We start from the raw sequence: 19,846 nt of genomic DNA on the forward strand, positions 1-19,846 counted from the left end.
TCTATTTTTAGATTTGCTGAAAAAGTACAAATTTTTAGAAAAAGAATATATATAATAATTATATGCACGATGAATTAATATAAAAATTCTTTACATAATGCATATAACAATGGAAAATTATTATATATTAATAACACTCTACATCATTTTTTTTCATTATAGATATACACACAATATAATAAATGAAAATGAGTAATAAAAATGATAAAGATATCTCAGATCTCTTTAAGATCTGTAAAAATTAAGATATTTAATTCAGCAGAAAGGTCTTAATTTTTTAATAGGTATATAATTTTTATATATGCATAAAAATAATTTTTATTTTTCTCTTACATTTTTTATAAAGATTTTTTTTATTTTTATCTTACATATAAGACCTAAATTGTTTTATCAAAAAATTTAAAATTATAAGAAACAATTGTATAAAAAAAAAAAAAATAAGAAAATTACACACTACAGTACAGAAAAAAACTATTGCTACAGTAACTTATATATAACACATTCGAAATTGTAGTACATATAATCAGGAAAGAATTTATTCTTTATGCAAAAATAAATTGAAAATATAGAATACGTTTTATACGATGCGTATTATTCTTGAAAAAAATTGACTTTAATACAAAATTATTAAAGATCATAAATAAGAAGCGTAAATGTGTTGTTAATTTTCCAATTTTTTAAATTAATTTTCTTGAAAACAAAACGTTTACCCATATACAACAGAATTGTATTCTGCATTTTTAATTTATTTTTACACAAAAAAACACTTTTCTCGTGTATTGTAATAAAAGATTTTTCGAATTCACTATACATGTAATAGAATGTTCAGTGAAGCATATGAGATATATGATAATATAAATTAAATATATCTGTTGCATAAAAGCGCTAAAATAATCTACACATTACATTAAGAATAAGCTATATCAAATATATATGCAAAATACTTTGCATAGAAAAAATACACGATATTTTATATAGGAAGAAAAAATAGCAGTAGGCTTATAAAATATATTAAATTATTGTATGTCTCTCGTTTGTAAATATAACACCGGGTATAAATGTTTTTATTTCGGCTGCAGATTTTGTGTTCTTTGGAGGTTCGCTTCTAGTTACAACTGCATTAAAGCCATTACGATCATCCGCCGTATAAGAAACAGTACGAATAGTTCCATCTGCTTCAACGACCGAATATTCTCCCTTAACTGCATCTCCATCTCGTTCTTCCCACGCTGATTTGGAATCGCCGGTATATCCGTCAATTACGCCGTAATTAAAGGAATATTTAGGATACGCCTGATAAAAGAAAAAATAAAATATCTTGATATATATTTCAGAAGGTTTGTATCCGCCATATTGCATTGTTATTCATTCGAGGAAAATTCGTGAAAAATAATATATTTAATATATATTTAATATATATTAATATGTATATATTAAAATATATTAATTTAATATATACATATATTAAAAATATATATTAAGAACATATATATATATATATATATAATTTAATATACATTTTGTTATAAAAAATAGTGCTTATATTCTATTAAAAATATTTATAATTGGCCATTAATCTTTCATTTTTTCATTATTTAATTTTAATTTTTGTTATTTAATAGCTATTTTAATTTTTATATATTATATTTACATACCGTGTCCTTATTTTCCAGCGATTTCGGTTCAGTAGCTACAACAGCCGATGCAGATTTGACGATGGGTGGTGCAACGTAAACCAGGGAAGACATCCTCGGTAAGGGCTTGTATAACAGAGGCGCCGATACTTTGACGTATGTAGGTGATGGTAATAAATGGCTCGCTGATCCGGACGCACCATTTTTCATCGATGCAAATTTCAACATGCACGCGATAGTTGGCTCGAATCCATCCAACGATGTTGCATCCCCAGGAGTGCACAGGTATGCATGTCTCGAGTTTTTCAAGAGCGGTTGAGGGGAATATCTGTTTCGCAACACAAAAAGAAATACATATATTTTTTTCTACATAATTTTTATACAGAATATTTTTTTCTTCTGTAAATATAAGTCATAAAACGAGGAATTTTTTTTGTTCAATTCAATTTTTTCGCCACTTACTCTCGAAGAAGATTCGCTCGACTGAAGTCGAGCAACAAGGTAGACAAGAGAAAAATCTGAGAACAGAAAAAAAATCAGGCACATACGTGAGACAATTTCTCGAGATACATTTTTAGATTGCATGTGAAAAGATGAAGGATAATAAATTATTCGACTAGCGAGATGCGATGCTGCTATTGCATAATAGAAATGAGATCTGTGCAGCTAAATTATATATATCTCTTTCATGCACACATACACATAAATCGTTCGTTCATATATATATATATATATATATATATATATATATATATATATATATATCTTTGCGATAATTTACGGAAATATACAGATCTAATATAAGTCATATATATTGTTTAAAAATACAGAGAAAATCTAGAGAATTATAGCTCTATTTATTATACATAAATATCTGAATATACATAAATGTATATGGAAAAAGAATGGCGGCAATCATATTATTAGTCTGTTCCATTATGCAATGTGTTTTAATTAAAACATCCTTCTAAAAGTGATAATTCTATAAAATACGATGACGTGATCAATTCATCATTCAGTAAATTCAAATCTGTTGATGTGATTTTTCATGGTAATTTTTATAATGTAAATAAAGCTAAATAAAAGCCCCTGGATATCTCTAAAATTCGAGATCAGAATAATTAAAATTGATCGCATTAGTTCTTAATGAGATATTAAAAACAATTATGTGGGTTCTCTGCATATTATGTAAAAGTTAGAACACAAATAATAGACAAGATAAATTTTCATAACGACAATAAATCCATATATTAAAAAAAATCATAAAAAGATATAAATATGAGCGAAATATATAATTTGTAATAAATATTTTAAATAAAATACTAATAAAATACTATTTTAAATAAAATACAAATAAAAATTTGTAATAAATATTTTAAATAAAATACTAACCATACTACAGATGATTTCCTCTAAACTACATTTCCGCAAAATGAAGAACATTTTGTAATCCGTAAATCCCAAGACGTGAGATGCCTTTCCTCGTTATTAATATGCTGCTTTTTTAAAATTTTTATTTATTAACGTCTCTTTAATTACACATTTTTACACAAAAGTGTAGGTGAACGCGTCGTTTAATTAAAAATAAAAATTTAATTAAAAAAATTATCGTAAGATCGGTGCATACTCTTTTTCTCGGAATCGTATTTGCGTTTTGTTCTTCGCGAGTTTTGCGATCCGATCATCCGAGAACACGAAGACGTCTCGAATAAACAACGTTCCGGAGTGTTGCAGCATCTCATCGCGAATCTTCTTTATATATACCGCGAACATTCACTCACATTTTTGTTAGTTTCTTGCGCCGCGCACCTTTATGGCATTACATTATCGGATTGCAGCGATGCACAATCGGGCATTACATATATTAGGATTGCAACTTGCATGGGAACATCGCCGATCAATCGTAGATTGCATAGGAATGATCGAATTTATATAATATCGTTGTAATCACGTTGATTCCTTTTATTTTTACCAAAAAATATTTAAATACATATGAGATTAATATAATATGAATATATATATATATAAAAAATATATTTATATATAAAATATATAATTCACGAAAAAGTTTCTAAATACATGTATGAATTTTATTAAATGATATTCACGAATATTGTTGTGTATCGAAATTTCACTAAAATTTAATTAAATTATTTCTAAATGAGTTTTATTGATTATAGGATCTTTTTAAATAATCGCAAATCCAATCTAAATCTTTTATAAATCTACAATCAATAATATATACATTTATAATTAAATTGTGAGGAAAATCAGACAAATTAGACAATTATTCCTTATTTTAAAAGGATTTTAAATGTCTATCTATCTGTTCTGATCTCTGATTTTGCATTCGAGAATATTATTTTAAATTAATTATCTTTTTAGTTATTCGATATGGTTATTACTTTCACTTTGAAGATGACGAAAATAAGAGTTTAGCAATATCTTATAATAGAAGTGGAATCTGCTGTTTTAGCTATTAAAACTACTAATAATATTACACTGATATTGCACAATAATTAATAATAGTATCGAATAATTATTCTAGTGATATATGAAATATAAAAAGTTATTCGTTTAATGTTTAATATATAAAAAATTTATTCATTTTATTGGTGCTTTTTACACTCAAAAATACCTCAGTTGATCATAAACTATATATTTTAATTTTTTATTTTACAGCCAAAATACACAAGAAATCATATTAAAATCGTAATCGATAAAATTGTCAATTTTGCGCTAAAGAATGATTGTTTGAAAAAAAGATCAAAATTTTAAATAAACATATAATTATTGATATAAAAAAGTAGATTAGCAAAAAAATTATAGAAAAAAACCTAAATATTTTATTAAATTTATGGATTTTTAATTTTTATAAGAAAATAAACTATAATAAACTTAATAATAATAACAATAACAAAAGTAATAAGGTAATAATATTAAATAATAAAGTGCTAATAATAATATAATAATATTAAACTAATATTAAACTAAAATAATAATAACGTGATAGATAAACTTTTAATACATACATTTTTATTTGTAATAAAATACGAAGTAATAAAATATTATTACTTTTATAAAAAGATCTTATAAAGTTTTGTATATGTATAAAAAAGGAACATATATTGTGTCTCTATACAAAAGATACATATATGTGTATTCAAATTATATATTTTTAAATAATTTATAAAAGTTTTTACAATAAACGTAAACTGACACTGAAAAATATAAAAATATATGTTAGCAACATAATTAAGTTTTAAATTTCTCTTTCTTATCAATCATGTAATATTGACTCACATGACTCAAATGTTTGAACAGATTTCAAGAATGAAAAAGTTGTCTTAAATACAAATAAATTCTTGTATCAAAGTGCAACATATTCTTTTATCTTTTTGTTCATTTATAGAAATAGTACTAAGAAAATATGTTATTGCACATAACCCCTAACTAAAATATTAAATTGAATATCAATATATATTAAATATATATAATTGAATATCAATATATATTAAATATATATAATTGAATATCAATATATATTAAATATAATTGAATATCAATATATATTGTCGTGTATTAATTCATTTTGAAACTGCTGTCGCTTCCATGTAGAATCGGGCATAAGAGTTTCTTCAACAAATGTTACATGATTTGAACCATCAATCAATAATATAGAGTGTGTCCTTGTGCCATATTCATTTCCAGAAACAAAAATTGAACTAAACTCTTCATACACTGTCGGATAATTCTTTTGTAACTCAGGATCTGGCAGACATCTTTAATGCAAAATTTTAAATTTTGTATGAACATTTTAGATAAGGATAAAGTATTCATATAATTTGTAAGATATACCTTTTCCGTGATTTTAAAAAATTAATAAGTTCTTCAATAAAAGTATTTTGTGCTGATATATTTGCAGTCTCTACTATACGTTTAAATTCTTCTTTTCCCACTTCAACTTTTTTATAAGGACGTTCGATTCCACTGTTTCCAACACCTATAATATCACTGTCACACATTTTGGGTCCAGTAGAGTTTACACCGCTACTTAGATAATGTGTATTTGCATTACTAGAAAAATATTATAAAGTTAAATAAAAACAATTGAATATTTAGGTTTATAATGCAATACATAAATTATTTACATACCTTAAATCTAATAAAACCAAACTATAAGGATTGTATGGCTGTCCATTAACATTTTCTTTGTGTAATTGGTTCAAGTACGTTTCTATAGAATCATTGGAAGTAACAAAATTGCTTATCAAAGAACCACGACTCTTCTTCGATGAATTCAGTTTATTTTCTTTATCGACTAAATTTAAAATAACCGCAGCTTTCCCTTTCATTGATAGAGCCAACCAAGTTCCTCCCTCTTTACCAGGTTCCATGTCGATACCTAGCATAAGTTTTTTTAAAATTAAAACTCAAATATTATTTCTTTTCTTTCTTTTCCTTTAAATATAATCTTATCTTATCTTTCTTTTACTAAAACTATATAATACTTAATGAAGATTTACATGTTATTTTTTCAGATATAATTTTCCAATATTTTTATCGTACCTCCTAAACATTCAGGATGCTCCTTCCAATAGTGAGCAGCTGATGCAGGACGCTTAAATGTTTCATCTCGATTTGTCGCAACTATCAATCGATAAGATTTAATATCAGCGTTGGGGTTGCGGAAGATAAACAAGATGCACATGGCTATTCACAATTGTTCTTGTAATTAACTATTCGACTTCTGATCCAAGCTCTGAAACACAATACAAGTTTTTAGTCACAATTGAAGCGAAGAAGATATTCAAAGAGGAGCTCTTTATAGTCAAGAGTATATCGATTTCGTAATTTTTTTTTATTCTGTGATACTGATAACATTATCAGATACCTCCTTCATAAATTAAGATAACGTAACAATTGTTTGCACATTCTGAGATAAATTCTCTGCGTTCTATCATCGTGAAAATTCTTATTTATAACCTACAACGCGGAAGCTTTAGTTTACAATTGGATTTAGAACGTATATCAATATTCTAAGGTTATATTTATATATCCTCTAAAATTATAGGGCAGACCTTTTTATCGATAAAATTTTTTATTTATACATACATTAAAATTATAATCAAAATTTTGTACAAGAAAAATAAAAATATTTTTCTATTTTTGAGAGTGAGTCAGAGAGAGAGAGTGAGAGGGGGGGAGAAAGAGCGAGAGAGGGAAGAGAGAGGGGGGGAGAAAGAGCGAGGGGGAGGGGGGAGAGAGAGAGAGAGAGAGAGAGAGAGAGAGAGAGAGAGAGAGAGAGAGAGAGAGAGAGAAAAGTGACATTTCGATATTGATCAATATCATCGAAAAAGTAATATAAAAGCAAATTTTTCGAAAAAGCTTTTTTTTATATCTCTAAATACAATAAAAAATATATATATATAAATAAAAAAAATTGGAGAGAAAATTTTTGACATCTTCGCATTTACCCTAAAGCGTAAATAAAATGAACAGACTTGTCAATATATTATTTTGTTTGCTAGAATTGGCAGCCCTGCGTCACTATGGACTTGCTGACGTCAGACGCCGGTTTAGTGACCAATCGTTCAGTCAGTGTCCGCGATTTGGAATTTGGGTCAATTTCACGACGAGATCTCAAGATTGTTGTGAACGTGATTTTGTTGCGACTTTTACGCGTAAGATGAAAATATTTTCTATGATATTTTCGTGAATATATCCTGGATTTATTTCGACGCATCAACTACGGAGCATCTTCTCATCTGTAAGTGGGTTTTTAGGTTAAATAAAATAAAATAATACACATCTTTTTATGAGGAAAATATTTATAAAAAATGTTAATTAACAAATAATATCAAACGACAATATCGCGATTTTTTAAATTATTTATACTTATTATTTATTAATTATTTAATTATAATTTTAATGAATTAATTATAATTTTTGATTAAGTACGACACAGAATTAGATATAGCGATTCAAGCATATTTATAAATTTATAATTAAGAAATTTTTATTTTAAAAGAAGTAACATTATGAGTATTAAATTTTGAAATATATAATACATTTATTTTAAAAATATTTATATTAATTTTTGTTAATTTACGTTATTAGATATACGTAAATATTATATTACATATACACACACATTATAATATGTATATATATATGTATATATACACAGAATACAGAATTTTCCATTGGAGACGATTTTTTTCTCAACAAAAATGTTGTGCAGGAAGCTTATCATATTTTGTAAGTTTCCAATTTAATTAATCCTCAAATTAAAATTCTATTTTAAAGTAATTAACTGAAGAATATAGTTTCGTTAATGGAAATTTTATTGATGCCTCGACATTTTCATTGAGAAAAAAATTTCTAAAATTGATTCAAGAATTTGTTATTAAAAGGATATCTGCGAAAATTGTCATTAAAAATATTGGGGTTTTATTATATTATTAGTATGATATATAAATTTGACGTTCACATTTTTTTTAAACGAAAATATCTCATTAAAATATCTCATTAAAAAAAATATATATATATATCTCATAAAAAAAAAAAAAAATATATATATATTTATTTTATTTATTTATTTATTTATATAATGTAATTATTTTAATGAGATATTTTCGTTTTAAGAAACTTCGATATATTATCATAGTATAAAATTATATTTCATATCTCGATATTATAACGAAATCAATTTCATAAAAATTTTAAGAGTGTTTAGATAAGATAAGATATAAAATTTAATTAATATTCAAATGAATCGAACTATATAATATCTCGTATAATAAATCATTAATGGTTTTAGCTATTATTAAGATCTTGAACTGGTCTGTTTACGAAACTCTGGAAACTGATGATTATTGTCAGCGCAAATTCATCACATTCTTCAAGCCATTAAAATCGCTCGATAATCGTATATATGTACTTCAAATTAAATGATTGGCAACTGTAGAAAATGATAGATTTTTTTGCACACACACACACACACACACACACACACACATTACACATGTTTTTACAATATAATTTACTTTACAATTTGAATGCAAAAAAAACTTGTTTATTGAACTTACAAGAATGAAACAAAACAAAACGTTTTTTATTCTCTTATTCTGATTCTTAATCGATGCATTTTTTTAATTCTATATTAATTTTCGTCTCCTTTCTGGCGTCATCTGGCTAACTATTATTGTTATTGATAGCCGCATATTTCGGTCACAATTTAGCTCAATTTATCCGATCTAACAGAGATGATGTATAAAGTATAAAGTGCATTCCTGCTGTCATGAGACCTCAATACACGCGAGGATGCACAATTATTATCATTAAATTACGTGTAACATCCACATAGAGATTTCGCTTCTTTATTTAGAAAACCACGATGAGAGAGAAAAAAAATCACATGAATATATATTCTATAAAATTCGAAGTATACGGAAAAAATATTAATATTTTAAAATTATAATCTAAAAAAATTAGAATTTTTATTAATATTAATATTTTAAAATATTAATATTAATAATATTATATATTAATAATATTAATATTAATAAATATTGAAATATTAATAAAAATTAAAATAATATTAATATCTTAAAATATTACCATTAATAAAAATTCAAATATTTAAGCTATAATTTAGTAGGAAATTCCCCGTTAAATTATAATTAAAAAAATATTAGTTATCGTAGCTAAAATTTAGACATAATATAATTAAATTTCAGATAATATAAGGGATACTGAAAATTTAGCTATGGTAATTAATATATATTTTTTTCCGTATATAAGTGATTCAAGGCTAATATTCGCTTTCGAATAGATTGATGCAGAGTCTTTTCATCGGCTCCTTCGGACGACCTAGTGAACAATGGGGTCAATATGGATAAACGGTATTCCACGAAAAATGTTACCGGACATCGTTCACACTTACACGCCCTTTGACGACTCCTAATTTGTTGTTTGGGGCCCCTAATCGGAGAATAAAATTCTGATCAGTATAAAATTCTCAATCAGGTATGTGTGTGCAAAGATGGATTTTAATCGTGCGTTGAACGCATAATCGATCGATGAAGAAAAAAAAAAAAAACATCGAAGGCTAGCAATCGTGTTCATTAAGCGCGCAATCTGCATAACTTTTTTGTTATTTGGAAAGTATTACGGCTCGATAATCAATGATTAATAGGACGGTCTTGAAATTTTTTTAAAAATAATGCATACAAGTTTCTAATAATTAGAAACATTTATATTATAGAAAAAAATTAATGCGATTACTCTCTGATCTATTATATAATATATAATACTTTAAGATGAAAAATTTTAAGACTCTTTATTTTACAGTCTTATACGAAAAATTAAACACTATTCTTCAGTCTGTTTTTTTTTTTCAAAAAATAAATATATTTATAATATATATATGTTTTTTGTAAATATATTTATAATATAAGATTATTTGATAAAAATTACATACATCTACATATATGTATATGTAAGATAATATAGATGATATAATATAGATAATATAATAATATATTTAAAAAAATTTCAAGATTCTTCGATAGATTTATACGAAAAATTAAACACTATTCTTTAGTCTGTATTTTTTTCAAAAATTAAATATAATTATTATAAACTCGGTAAAAAATGTTGTATATATAATTATATATAACAACATACAATTATATTGAAATATATAAAATTCTATGTAAGTTATGTATAATTATATATAATTTTATATGACTTATTATATATAGCTTATATAGTATTTTTTTTTCTAAAAAACAGTTTTTTGTTAATTTTTTATATAGCTTGCGAAATAAAGAATTTTGATATTTTTTAAAAAGTATTATATATTACAATATAGATCAGAGTGTGATCGCATTAATTTTTTCTATAATTATTTCTCTTTCTTATTTATATGTATTATAATTACATATATGTATATATATTTTTAACACGATTATTTAATACGATTGAAAGTTTTTAAGACGCAAAAACATATTTTTTTTAAAACGAATTGTAATAGATATATTTAGCCGGATATACATACATAAGAATATCGATCACACATTTAACGCGTATTTTTCGTGATTTCTGTAAAAAAGTGCGAAGGTTAACAGCAACTTTTCCCCAGCCAACATAAGTTCGGTTCGTTATCCGGGTATATAAGGAACTCGACGAGACATTCGTACTTTCAGTCTACCGGATCTGTCGGAATTTACAATCGCGAGTGCAAACTTTGAGTGCAATTTCGACGAAATAATAAATTTCATAACACGGAAATAACTTCTATGAATTAAAGTGATCTCATTGTCAGAGAGAGAGAGAGAGAGAGGGAGAGAAAGAGAGAAACGAAATATACATGTTTGGCGAAATCCGTTTCTCTCCCAGTGAAAGCATTTATCTTTTGCGGAGACTCGCTCAATCCTCAATTATTGTTGCAATTCTACATTTGTCTCATCTATGGTAAATTTTAATAGTAGTATATTTTTTCCAAGGACGTGCGATATGTAATCTTATACCGCAAGTTTATGAGTTTCACGATAATTTCTACTATCAATTCTTTCATGATAAACATATATATACGCGGATCCAGATAATAGCATGACTGATTCATTCGGAGCAATCGGGAAGAATTAATCACAGTACATATATATATATATATATATATATATATATATATATATATATAAAATGTATTTTTATATATTTTTATATATTTATAAACGATCGATATGAAATCTAAATACATATATATTAATATATATATGTATATATATACTATATATAAATGATTAATTTTAATTTATATTTAAAGCACTCGTACATAAGATTACAATCAAAGTTCTCATTTTTATTCACACAATTGTATTTACAACATTTGCATACATGCATAAATATATTTATAAATGTAAACATGAGAGAGTAGCGTCATGAAATTTATTATTATACATATATTCTATGGCAAAAATACGAATATCTCTTATCAGTGTCACACAATTCAGAAAACATCATAATACCTATATAAAACATCATAAAACTCTGTGTGGTTGAGAGATTTTAATTTTATATATTTTGAATAAATATATATATTTTTTTTTAATAAATAAATATATATATATTTTTTTACATATTGCTTTCTCTATTTCTCTCTATCTCTAAAATTCTCTAAGATATAATCGATTTATGACAAAAGTTTGGAAAATTTAATGATAATGTGTTAAAAATGCATTCTTGTTTTGAAATTCGTTTTAAAATTCGTTTGTTATTAATTTACAGATAATTATTAATGCAATTTTAACGTGCAATAATACGAGTCTTTTAATATCTTCGATAATTCATCTAAATTAACAGATTATATTTTGCGAAGAGATTTAACGAACAATAATATATGTCTTATTGCGCTCGAAAAATCGTCTGAGTTAATAGGGGAACATATTTTGCGAAGAGGTATAGTGTAGCAATATGTGTCTTTTCAGGTCCGAAAAATCGCCTGAGTTAATAGGAATACATATTATGCAAAGAGGTAGATCGAAGTAACGTCGGTAATAAAGGTTGCTAATTTATCGATAATAACGTCGATAATAACGTCGATAATTTACCAACCTTCATTACCGACGTTACTTCGAACAACCTCTTTGCATAACATGTATTCCTATTCACTCAGACGATTTTTCGGACATATTAAAAGACATTTAATGCCGCACTATCGACACTACCTCTTTGCAAATTATATTCTCCTATTACCGCAGATGATTTATCGGACATATTAAAAGACATTTCTTGCCGCACTATCGACACTACCTCTTTGCAAATTATATTCTCCTATTACCGCAGATGATTTTTCGAGTTTATTGTTCTAGTATAATAAAATAATGTTTGTAAGTAAAGTGATTATAAAATAAGAAACATACGTAATCCGATACTATGCAATTGGTCTAATCTTTCTTTCTATAGATAAATTAATCTCAAAGGGCAAATATATTCATTCGTCCGCGTACAAAAATGTTAAAATCTCTTAACACACTATTAGCATACGATTTTATTTTAAAAAATATAGAAATAATATATAGAAAATAATATATAGAGTAATATATAGAAAAATAATAGAAAGATTCTATGTACATACATATATTTGTTTATCGCTTTGCTCATGAAGCTGGTTTAATTCAGAATGGCGACTGAGGCCGAACGCTGGAAGAGAAGAAAAACATGCATCGATCAGCTACGTAAATTAGCGTTGAGACGCTTGCCCATCTTAGCATGGCTACCGAAATACGATTCGGAAAAGTTCCTCAGCGATTTCATAGCCGGCATCACAGTTGGTCTCACAGTTATGCCGCAGGGACTCGCATACGCGACATTAGCCGGTTTGGAGCCTCAGGTATACAATAAAGCAATATCATTTCGCGTAGATAAAATACGAAATATTACTCAAATATGCCTGCATATATTTACTAGTATTATAGGAAATTAACAATGAATAATAATATTATTATAATATATTATATATATAATATTATATATTTTTTATATTATATTTTATATTATATATTATATTATATATTATATACATAATATTATTATTTATTATATATTGTATTATATATTTTATTAATATTATAATATAATACGCTGTATTTTCTACAATTGAGAATATATCATAGTAATACAGCGTCTCTTCTTTCAGTATGGTCTCTACTCGGCGTTCATGGGAGCGATAATTTACGTGATATTCGGCTCCTGTAAAGATATTACGATTGGACCCACCGCTCTTATGGCATTAATGACTCACGATTATGTGCGAGGGAAGAATGCAGACTTTGCCATACTTCTCGCATTCTTATCTGGCTGCCTGCAATTATTAATGGCATGTTTACGTTTAGGTACGCTCTGACATACGACGAATAAAAAAAATGCTGTTATTTAAAAATGATTATTAGATATTATTAGCGTTATTAGATATTCAATATAATATAAATTTCGAATGAAACATTGTTTTTATTTAAATACGCAAGATATAAATTCGGCGATTTATAAATTATATATATTGAGTAATTTATAAACCATATTTAATTTTTGGAATTGAAGGATTTAATATAGATAAAAAATAAATTGAATTTTTTAGAAAGAATTGTTTTTAAATTTAATGAAAGAAGTTATTTTAATTAAAATAAATTTATTATTAAAAATTTTTATATTTGTACTTATTGTAATTTTTATTTATATTATAATAGTAATTTTTTAAATGTTAATTAATTAAAAAAATAGGTTCTTGCCATTTTTAAGCAATTTTGGGAAATTTTATTTTTGTACTTTTGATTGTCCATCTTTAATTGTTAATTTTTCATATAAAACATAATTTTTTTAGGTGTACTTATAGATTTTATCTCGATACCGGTGACTGTAGGCTTTACGTCAGCAACGTCTCTCATAATCGTCGCTTCGCAATTGAAGGGTCTGTTAGGTCTAAAAATCTCATCGCAAGGATTTTTGGATACTCTGACAAAAGTTTTTCAGAATATCGGTGACACGAATTTATGGGACGCCGGGATGAGTTTTTCTTGCATCGTCATTCTATTGTTATTTAGGGTAAATTTTCATATTTTATATTTAACACATATATTTGTATTATACATACATTTGATATATCTTCTCGAAATGACTTTTATACGTATTTTACAGAAAATGAAGGACGTCAAATTAAACAACGTTGGCAAAAAATCAAAGAAGATCTTTACGAAGACGATATGGCTGATCTCCACAGCGCGAAATGCTATCGTCGTCGTCATTTGCTCCTTCATCGCGTACAAATACGACTCGTCCGAGTCTGGATCGCCGTTTATTCTGACGGGTCCGGTGAGATCTGGTCTTCCACCATTTGGCTTGCCAGCCTTTTCCACACGAGTGAACAATCAAACCTATACCTTCACGCAAATGTGTTCCGAATTGAATACCGCCATAGTATTAGTACCGATCATAGCTGTACTCGGCAACGTAGCCATAGCTAAGGCTTTTATGAACGAGGGTAAGGTCGACGCTACCCAAGAGCTCCTGACGCTCGGGATTTGCAACGTTCTTGGGTCTTGCGTGAGTTCTATGCCGGTTACAGGCTCGTTCAGTAGATCAGCGGTGAATCATGCCAGCGGGGTGAAGACGCCGATGGGTGGTTTATACACCGGAATTCTGATTCTGCTGGCTCTCAGTCTCCTCACGCCCTACTTTTACTTTATTCCAAAAGGTAGGGAGCTTTTCACTGCAATGCCGCACAATAAATAAATAGCAGTTTGGCATAATTATTATATTTTTTTTAGCTTCATTATCAGCAGTGATCATTTGCGCGGTGATATATATGATCGAATACGAAGTTGTGAAACTAATATGGAAATCGAGCAAAAAGGATCTTATACCGATGTTCGTTACTTTCTTGCTTTGCCTCGTTATTGGTGTGGAATACGGTATTTTGTCGGGTGTCGGCATAAATTTGATGTTCTTATTGTATCCCTCCGCAAGACCTACAGTTCACATCGACAAATGTACAGTAGGTAGTAAAAAGTCAAAGAATATTTTTTTTCTGGTTCATCGGTCTAAGGTATTAGTTGTAGCGCTGTGAAAAGAAAAGAGTTAAACTTGACAAATAATTTCATGATTTTGTGACTAACTTCTTATTTTAATATGATATTTATATCGTTTTTTAGACTGATTCTGGCGCAGATTACTTGTTGGTGACTCCAGGAAATAGTTTGTATTTCCCAGCTGTCGATTTTATAAAGCAGTCGGTTGGCAATGCTGCTATAAAACAAGGATCTAGTCAAGTGCCAGTTGTTGTCGATTGCAGATATATTTTAGGAGCAGATTTTACGGCTGCTAAGGTAACCTTTTTGAAAATCAAATAATATAATATAGTTAAAGATACAACATGATAAGACGTATTTAAATTTAAACTTTTAACATTGCTTTTTTTAATTTAGGGTATAAAAACATTGATTAATGAATTTAGTAGCCGTAAACAGGCTTTGTACTTCTACAATCCAAGATCAGATGTTGTTACTGTTTTGAAAGGCGCCTGCGGCGACGAGTTTCAGTACGTTTCGACTCAAGAAGAGCTCTCTTACTTATTATCGACAACTCAAGGTAATCGAATCATCTATTATAATTGCAATATAGTCGATTTCTTTTATATTACAATTTTCTATTTCAATTTTCTTTTGTTTTAAGCCCCTTTTTCTTTAATTATAAGATTTCTTTAAATTAAGATTTTTTTCTTGTGTTGTTTTATTTACATTTGCTGTATAATCACATCTCTACGAAATGATAAAAATGTGAAAGAAAGCGAAAGACAGCAAAGACATTTTTATTCTGCGCATATATATTAGAATAAGAGTGAGAAATCAAGGAAAATCTTTTAGAGTAAAATAATGCTCAGTTTTGATGATTTTAAAATAAAGGAGAAATCGACATATATCAATTATAATATTAATTACTATAATATTAGAATTAAAAAATACATTTTATTTTTATATACGCAGGAAATATATTTATGCGTTTCGTTTTACTTTCAGATAAATTTTCGCATCAATTTCTCGAACAAACACATGACAAATATGCGCCTTTAGCATTAAATAATTCAGAAATGGTTCATAGAAATGCACGTGGTTCCTGCCATGAGCTCAGCGAGGTTACAAGCACTCTTTTACATGCAACTGCGAGCTGAAATTAAATCTCATGCGATCTTATTTAATATCAATGCAGAACAAAAAGTTTTAATTAAATAGAATATAACATAATCTCTTTATTTGATGTTAAGTATACAAAACAATAAATTAAAAGCGATATAGAAATAAAGTCATTTCTTAACATAAAAGTCTTATTCTTATTTCCCCCAATGCAAAGAATAATTTTTGTAATTTAGAAGTTAATAACTTTATTGCTTGGCCTAAACGTTATTTTTTCTTAATTTATAAGAATCAGGATTCGTTTTTATATTTATTATATACATGTAATATATAGAAATTTAAGAAATATAGTCTTGATGTTAGTGCTTAAACTACTATTGCATATATAAAATCGTTGTTAATAATGAACCATATCACACAACGTAGTGAAGGCACGCAGGAGCCCATTACCAAAATTTATTTATCATTAAACATTTATTCGTTGTATAATATTCGATGTAAATATAATTATACATAAGGATATAACAACATAATACTCAAAAATATTGCACTCAAAATCGTTCTTATTTTCTAATCGATTTCTATTTGATAGAAAATAATGTATTCGATGTATAAAATTATATCGTTCGTATTTTTGTCTTTGTGTTTTCTTATATACAATTTTATTGAAATCACAATTTGTCAGAACTAATATCTTGCTACTTTGTCACAGGAAAATATTGATGAGTAATAGTGATGAAACTTTTTTACTGTCAAATTTTATTTTAAATTAAAAATGAGATAATCATCTTTTTACATCAATTTTCTAATAGAATTTTTTGTTCAAAATGATTTCTACAACAGAGCTTTAAAATTTAGCAAATGAAATAAATTTGTTATTTTATTTAATAAAAATATGACTTGTGTTACTTGATAAAATTTGACTTGATATATTAGTTACTTTGTTTTTGAATTAATTAAAGAAGAATTATATATGTTATTTTATTTGTTATATAGAAAAAGATGGAGATTTTCTATTTTTATTGATTCTTTAGAACCTCGTAGAAAATTCACACATTTAATAAAGCCCCGAGACGACATCCGTCACCTTTCCACGTTTTCCAATCAACGAGGAGGTCGTGTTTCTTCTGCCGATTGGGCTCTCCTTGATCTGCTGATTCCCCGAATATTTGCCGGCGTTGAAGCGATTCTTTCCAAGGCCAAATGTATCGTAAGTTCGTCCGGCGAAGATTGCCGATTCGTTCGGTTTGCCGGAGAACTTGTTGCCGATGTTATCCTTCTGACAGAAGGAATTGTGTCTCATGCCGCTCTTCAATATTACCGGTGACTCTTCCGAGCTTAGGTCGTCCTTGCTCTTGGCATAATTCAACTCGTTATGATAATTCCATTCGCGAGTTCTCTGTTGTTCGTAAAACTCGTCGTTCCTCAACTGCTTATTGTTCACGTGATACAGCAGGGATTCTTCATTCTTCGAATGCCGGTTCCTAGAAGCGACGTTGTCTCGCTTCGTCTGCTTATTCAGCTCGAAAGAACCGCAAAAGTCATCGAGTCTGATGGACTTTGATCTGCCGAGTTGTTTCTCGTCGCAGGATTTGGCCGTCTTTGATTGACGTCTCCCTTTATTCCACTGATTCTGCTCTTGCGTAATGACGATGTCGACCATCGAGTCTAGACCCTCGTCAATCCTGTCCAGAGACTTGGTCAGCGGATTAGGAGACTTTGGCGCGTCTATCGATCGCGGTCTCCTCGTGACGAGAGGCTCCAGATTAAAGTCCGTGATGTAGAAGAGATCGCTGTCACTTTCTCCTTTCGAGGAGCTCTTCGACCGATGGGACACCTGATGAAAGGATTCCGATCTTCGCATCTTGGACCTGGAAGGATCGGCCAGCAGCAACGCCTGGTCTCGTTTGTTAAGGTTCTCCGAGCCGTTCGACCTGCCGTAATTCTGCAAACTCCGGTGCTCGTCGAAGGAATTCAAACTCTCGAACTTCCTGATGCGACACTCCACTCTGCCACCCGACTGTCTCGACTGCGACGGACTGGACACGTTCGATTCGAGATAATCGTGACTCGCCGAACGACGCAAGTGCTTCCTCTTCTCTATCTCGCTTCTGTACTTGGAGCTATGTCGACGAATCGCTCGAGGTTGATCGACGGATCGTCCGGAGGACATCTCGACCCCTTTGGGACTGGACTCGAATTGTCTGTAAACGTCCATTTGTCTGTTGCTCGGCTCGACATTCGCCGGAACCCTCGACTTCGAGGTCTCGCAGCTTCTCCCGATCTTCCCGTTCTTCGTATTTTCGCTCTCCTCGAAGTCGCTACCCTTTTCGAACTTGACAGCCTCGTTCTTGTCCGACTTCTGCAGCTGATTCCCGTTGACACCGCTAACTTGTCCCTCGTAGACCTGATGTTTGCCGTTATACTTGAGCCTGGATGCGCTCAGCAGAGAATCGCTACCGTCACCCAGAGTTTCCTCCTCGATTTCCTCGTCGTGAGAGTTGTAGATTTCCGCGTGATCGGCGAGATCGCAGTGTCTGGCGGCCATAATGACGGATAAACACGGGGGAGCTCTTCTCGGCGGTTGGGGATGCAGGATGGCCGGGATTATCGCCTCCTCCACGTCGGGTCCCTTGACGATGATCTTCACGCTACCCTCCATCGACGACTTTGACGTTTTGCGCGGCCCACCCGAGGGATTCAGCCTCTTCGCGCCACTCGAGTCCGTACTGTAATCCTGATCGTTGCCGAAATAAGTCACCTGCTCGTCCTTGGTCTGATTCTGGGACGCCCTGGAGCCCGCGTTCGACCTCTTGGATATCTTTTCGTACATGTAACTCTCGGAGTTGTTCAACGAGATCTTGGAATTCGATCTGTACAATTTGGCTTTCGGCGATTCCTGCTCGTTACGGACGATCTCCTGATCGATGTTCATAGCACGACGGTTCAGCTCCTGTTGAGTCTTCTCACTGAATTCTTCCTCGGCGTCCTTCACGATGATCCTCAGCTCCTCGATCACGTCGTCTATGGTCGTTTCCTGATCGTTGCTCTGCGTAGGCGAGGTCTTCTGCCGATTGATCTTCCCTGGATGTTTCGTGTCTTCGGGGCTGCTGGATCTCTCCGACGAGCTGATACCCTCGTCCTCCCCGTTCGAGGATACCTTCGGACTTTTGACGGCGGTTAAGATTGTCGTCGCGGATTTGTTATTTCGCTCCTCCAGATTACATTCGTTCTGTTTCTCGAGTTGCATCTGCAGGAGCGATACTTTTTTGCTGAGTATTCTGCAAGTTTCCTCCGCGCGCATCATCCTGCGCTGCAGGGCGTCCACGTCGACGCAGTTGTGCGTCCACTTTTGGACTTCCTTGTGCAGTAAATCGGTCAGAGTGTCCTCCTCGCGTCCGTCGAATTCCTTTAACCATTCGTGAAGTATCTGCGGCTCTAGGCCAGCTTCGCAGGCTTCAGCCTGAAGGAAAGCGAAATATTTGGAGTTAATAAAGAGTCTTTTTTTGCATTCAAAATAAC

General features: G+C 29.8%; 4 protein-coding genes across 10 annotated transcripts in view; 1 reads left to right on the top strand and 3 right to left on the bottom strand.

The window, feature by feature from the left end:
- Positions 1–945: 945 nt before the first annotated feature.
- Positions 946–4,476, bottom strand: LOC145934650 (cuticle protein 8). The gene is made up of 4 exons (XM_083035254.1): positions 3,027–4,476; positions 2,097–2,152; positions 1,656–1,962; positions 946–1,293 (listed from the first exon to the last, which is right to left on the bottom strand). Exons 1-4 carry the CDS (start codon positions 3,075–3,077, stop codon positions 1,012–1,014), a joined length of 696 nt encoding a protein of 231 aa, XP_082891380.1. The 5' UTR covers positions 3,078–4,476; the 3' UTR covers positions 946–1,011.
- A 374-nt stretch (positions 4,477–4,850) lies between these two features.
- Positions 4,851–6,834, bottom strand: Tango2 (transport and golgi organization 2). 2 transcript variants are annotated; one of them, XM_083035252.1, is made up of 5 exons: positions 6,750–6,834; positions 6,204–6,396; positions 5,790–6,039; positions 5,493–5,711; positions 4,851–5,416 (listed from the first exon to the last, which is right to left on the bottom strand). In XM_083035252.1, the coding sequence occupies exons 2-5, from the start codon at positions 6,343–6,345 to the stop codon at positions 5,197–5,199; spliced, it is 831 nt and encodes a 276-aa protein (XP_082891378.1). In that variant the 5' UTR covers positions 6,346–6,396; positions 6,750–6,834; the 3' UTR covers positions 4,851–5,196. The 2 variants fall into 2 exon arrangements, with proteins under 2 accessions (XP_082891378.1, XP_082891379.1); XM_083035253.1 differs by lacking the exon at positions 6,750–6,834 and adding an exon at positions 6,529–6,682.
- A 353-nt stretch (positions 6,835–7,187) lies between these two features.
- Positions 7,188–16,498, top strand: LOC145934648 (sodium-independent sulfate anion transporter). Of its 4 annotated transcripts, none has more exons than XM_083035249.1 (10): positions 7,188–7,404; positions 9,472–9,665; positions 12,808–13,032; positions 13,339–13,534; positions 14,020–14,240; positions 14,334–14,889; positions 14,963–15,189; positions 15,347–15,520; positions 15,620–15,782; positions 16,211–16,498. In XM_083035249.1, the coding sequence occupies exons 3-10, from the start codon at positions 12,823–12,825 to the stop codon at positions 16,360–16,362; spliced, it is 1,899 nt and encodes a 632-aa protein (XP_082891375.1). In that variant the 5' UTR covers positions 7,188–7,404; positions 9,472–9,665; positions 12,808–12,822; the 3' UTR covers positions 16,363–16,498. The 4 variants fall into 4 exon arrangements, with proteins under 4 accessions (XP_082891375.1, XP_082891374.1, XP_082891376.1 ...); XM_083035248.1 differs by having other exon boundaries at positions 12,822–13,032; XM_083035250.1 differs by lacking the exon at positions 9,472–9,665 and having other exon boundaries at positions 12,822–13,032.
- Mwh (multiple wing hairs) overlaps positions 16,492–19,846 on the bottom strand; it is a 74,196-nt gene continuing 70,841 nt past the window's right edge. For 2 of the 3 annotated variants that reach the window (XM_083035245.1, XM_083035244.1), the window contains exon 7: positions 16,492–19,787. In XM_083035245.1, coding sequence (XP_082891371.1) covers positions 17,382–19,787 — 2,406 coding nt within the window. In that variant the 3' untranslated portion in view covers positions 16,492–17,381. The remainder of the gene's footprint in view (positions 19,788–19,846) is intronic. The other variant, XM_083035246.1, reaches the window with a different exon arrangement.

The sequence above is a fragment of the Prenolepis imparis genome, unplaced genomic scaffold (genome assembly GCF_030444845.1).
Source record: "Prenolepis imparis isolate NDT839.2.m4 unplaced genomic scaffold, iyPreImpa1.0 SCAF_4, whole genome shotgun sequence".
In the NCBI taxonomy this organism is placed as follows: Eukaryota; Metazoa; Arthropoda; class Insecta; order Hymenoptera; family Formicidae; genus Prenolepis; species Prenolepis imparis.